Source organism: Egretta garzetta, unplaced genomic scaffold (assembly GCF_000687185.1).
Source record: "Egretta garzetta isolate BGI_Z169 unplaced genomic scaffold, ASM68718v1 scaffold72, whole genome shotgun sequence".
Lineage (NCBI taxonomy): Eukaryota > Metazoa > Chordata > Aves > Pelecaniformes > Ardeidae > Egretta > Egretta garzetta.
In genome coordinates this window covers 2,928,426-2,931,334 of record NW_009259032.1, presented here as the reverse complement: position 1 = coordinate 2,931,334, position 2,909 = coordinate 2,928,426, and the positions used below count along the sequence as shown (strand labels likewise).

At 40.7% G+C, this 2,909-nt stretch overlaps 1 protein-coding gene across 2 annotated transcripts in view; it reads left to right on the top strand.

Moving 5' to 3' along the window:
* PDLIM5 (PDZ and LIM domain 5) overlaps nt 1-2,909 on the top strand; it is a 96,795-nt gene that overhangs the window by 52,178 nt on the left and 41,708 nt on the right. For both annotated transcript variants that reach the window (XM_035890334.1, XM_035890335.1), the window contains exon 3: nt 2,074-2,225. In XM_035890334.1, the coding sequence (XP_035746227.1) occupies nt 2,074-2,225 (152 nt within the window). The remainder of the gene's footprint in view (nt 1-2,073; nt 2,226-2,909) is intronic.

The window sequence follows — 2,909 nt, the reverse complement described above, 5'->3', positions numbered from 1 at the left end:
TCTGTCTTCTACTTTTCTTCCTTGCCTGCGACTTCCTCAGCTAACTCTCCCTTGTTAGCACCCTTTGGTTTCAGCTCTGGGCAAAATTGCTCTGTTGACCTATAATGCTGAAGAACTGGTTGCTATTTTGAATCTGAGAGGTGACAAGTCTTCCTCCATCTCAGGCCTCCGATTTCACCAGAATAATATATCTGATAGCACAGGATTAACACCAAGTGGAAGCATTTTTCTGGTTTTGTTTGAATTTTTGGCTATTGCTTTTAGTTGCTAAAGATTGCTACTGCAGATGTCTGTGGGACATAGATTGATGTTGAAAAATGCCAGCCATGATCCAATGAATGTGAAGTTTCCTGCCTTCAGCCTATATGTTGTCAAATTATACATTTTTGAAGTATTGCATTTCCATTTGTCTTGCAGCATCAGGCAATACTTATTCCTCTGTTAAAGTATTTGTCTTCAGATGCTGTCCCATACATGTGTGTCAGCTGTCATGTATTATAGTTTCTGAGATTTTAGGAAAGCCTTAAGAGCATCAGGTAGGCTGGGAGGACACTTTGCACAGGTTTAACAACAAGAGACTGTTCATATCCAAATGCAAAGACTTGGGTCCCTTGTATTTCATGTATTTCTGCCCTTTGGCATAGACAGTTTTCAAGATGTAGCCTGACTTCTGTTGGGGAAGTGAATAGTATGGAGACCGGTCACTGTACTTTGTGGTTGGTCATTGTCAAAAGGAGCCACAAGGAACCAAAACTTCTTGGTCCGTGCTGAATGAACTAAAACAGAGGCAGTTAAAAAACAATGGAGATGAAAGCCTTCCCTCTGCTTCCCTTTGAGAACTGGCTTAAGTAATAGAGCATGCCTGCGGCCCAAGGTGAAGTCCGCTTTGGGAAGTGAAGATGAAGGAATTCTGCTGTTTGCAGCACTTCCCTAAAACAGCTCTTTCTTCAAGGAATAGACTCATGCTCGCAGGCAAAGGAAAGAATTGTAGGTTTTGTATGCACAGCACAAGAAACTACGACTTCTCTGCTTTAAGACAGGAAATACATCTGGAAACAAAGAGGGAATTTGCACCATCAGGACTGTTCCCCATGGCCAGCTATAAAGTGATTAGCAGATTGAGGACCAGGGATATAAATCAGTGCATAGATCTTGCCATGTGTTGCTTTATTTCTATTTCTGTTCTTGGGAATGAAGCTAGTTGAAATTCAGTAGCATCAGATGAAAAGATGAATTCATTGTTCAATCGAGGTCAATAATGTGAACTTTACAAAGGTTTCTGTTGCAAGGCTGTTTCATTCAAGTGGACCAAAGGCAATTGAGCTGAACTTCGGCAGTGACCTTGATCAAAGAGAGAGACTGCCGAAGAGGCCTCTCTTATTCTGGTCTGAATATACTGCGGGTCACTGGGGGCTATAAACCTACTGAGAGAAAGGCAAAACAAAGTCCTGTAACCGGACTGTCTGTGATGTTGAACTTTTGACTTTCTAGTAGTTGCAGCTGGGGAAATGTCAGCTGCACTGTTAATGAAGTCTTCCATGCACATGACCAGTCATTGACAAATACATAAATTTTGAAGAGATTGTTTAGGTGGAAAATCTGGAATGGAAGAAGACTGTTTACAGCCTTCCTCTCTCCTCTTGTGAGAAAAAATTCATAAATGAAGAGATAAGAGGCTGGAACTTGGCATCCAGGAATCTGTGTGCCTATCCCTGCTTGCATCTCTTAGTGCATGTGCAGAGCTTCCAGGCAGTAAAGTAGAATAGGTGTTTGATTTTGAAAAATAGGTAATGCTGTGCAATACTTTTCCTGTCATTCAAGTGAAAAAAGAACAAGAATCTGTGAATACTGCTTTACCAGAAAGATAGTACAGCAACTTTCCCAGGGACATACTCACAAAGGAGAAAAGATTTTTTTTTTTTTTTTTTCTTAATTTCTTTTTCTTTCTATGAAAGAGTAAGGTAAGAAAGCACTGTGAGTAAGATTCTGTGGTCCTGTGTTCAGAGAATATAAACATAAACATATAAATATAAACATCCAAGCTTCACATTTACCATTCTTGTGATATTTCAGCTTAACGACGGTGGCAAGGCAGCCCGAGCACACGTGGGGATAGGTGATGTGGTTCTCACCATTGATGGGATAAGTACGGATGGGATGACTCATCTAGAAGCACAAAACAAGATCAAGGCATGTACAGGCAATTTGAACATGACTCTGCAAAGGTAAGATACCTTTTCCTTTCTTTTTTTTTTTTTTTTGAAGAGAATTAATCATCATTGTAAGTTGTTTGGACAATAAAAACATGCAAATGGTTTGGCAAAGTGCATGGAGTTAAGTGTCCATAATTGAAAGATATGCTGCTGTAGCCCGAAATGTGTCTGGATTTACAGCATTTCAGAAAATTTATTAGATGTTAATTATGTGAGTTGAAAAAAACCTTTTCCAACCTTCTGTCACCTGCTCTATATTGAATGAAGTCTAGTTCCTCTTCCTTTTGAGCTTCAGTTTTGTTAACAGTTGTTTAATTAAAAACAGGTCTTATGTAGGCTCTTTTTCCCTCTCCTTCCCCCGATTGACCAGGAGCACTTCTTTTTTTGGGTCGGGTCCTACATCATCGTTTTTACTGGCAAACAGAATGACGGATTTATTTACACAGTTAACCCCTGAATTCTATGGATGAAAATACTGCAGCTCAGAGTGGGGCTTCACAAAGTAGCAGCTTCCCTTTGCTAATTGCAGCATCTACTGCAGAAGTTACAGCTTGGTCCGGCCTCCCTGTTCCTGAAACATACAATTTATTGAATTTCAGCATACTGCTGTGGGCCTGGGACCATATTTTGGGAGGGGCTGGAAGAAGGGAGCAGGATGCTCACGTGTGGGTTGCTGGAACTGAAGCAGGAAGAGCG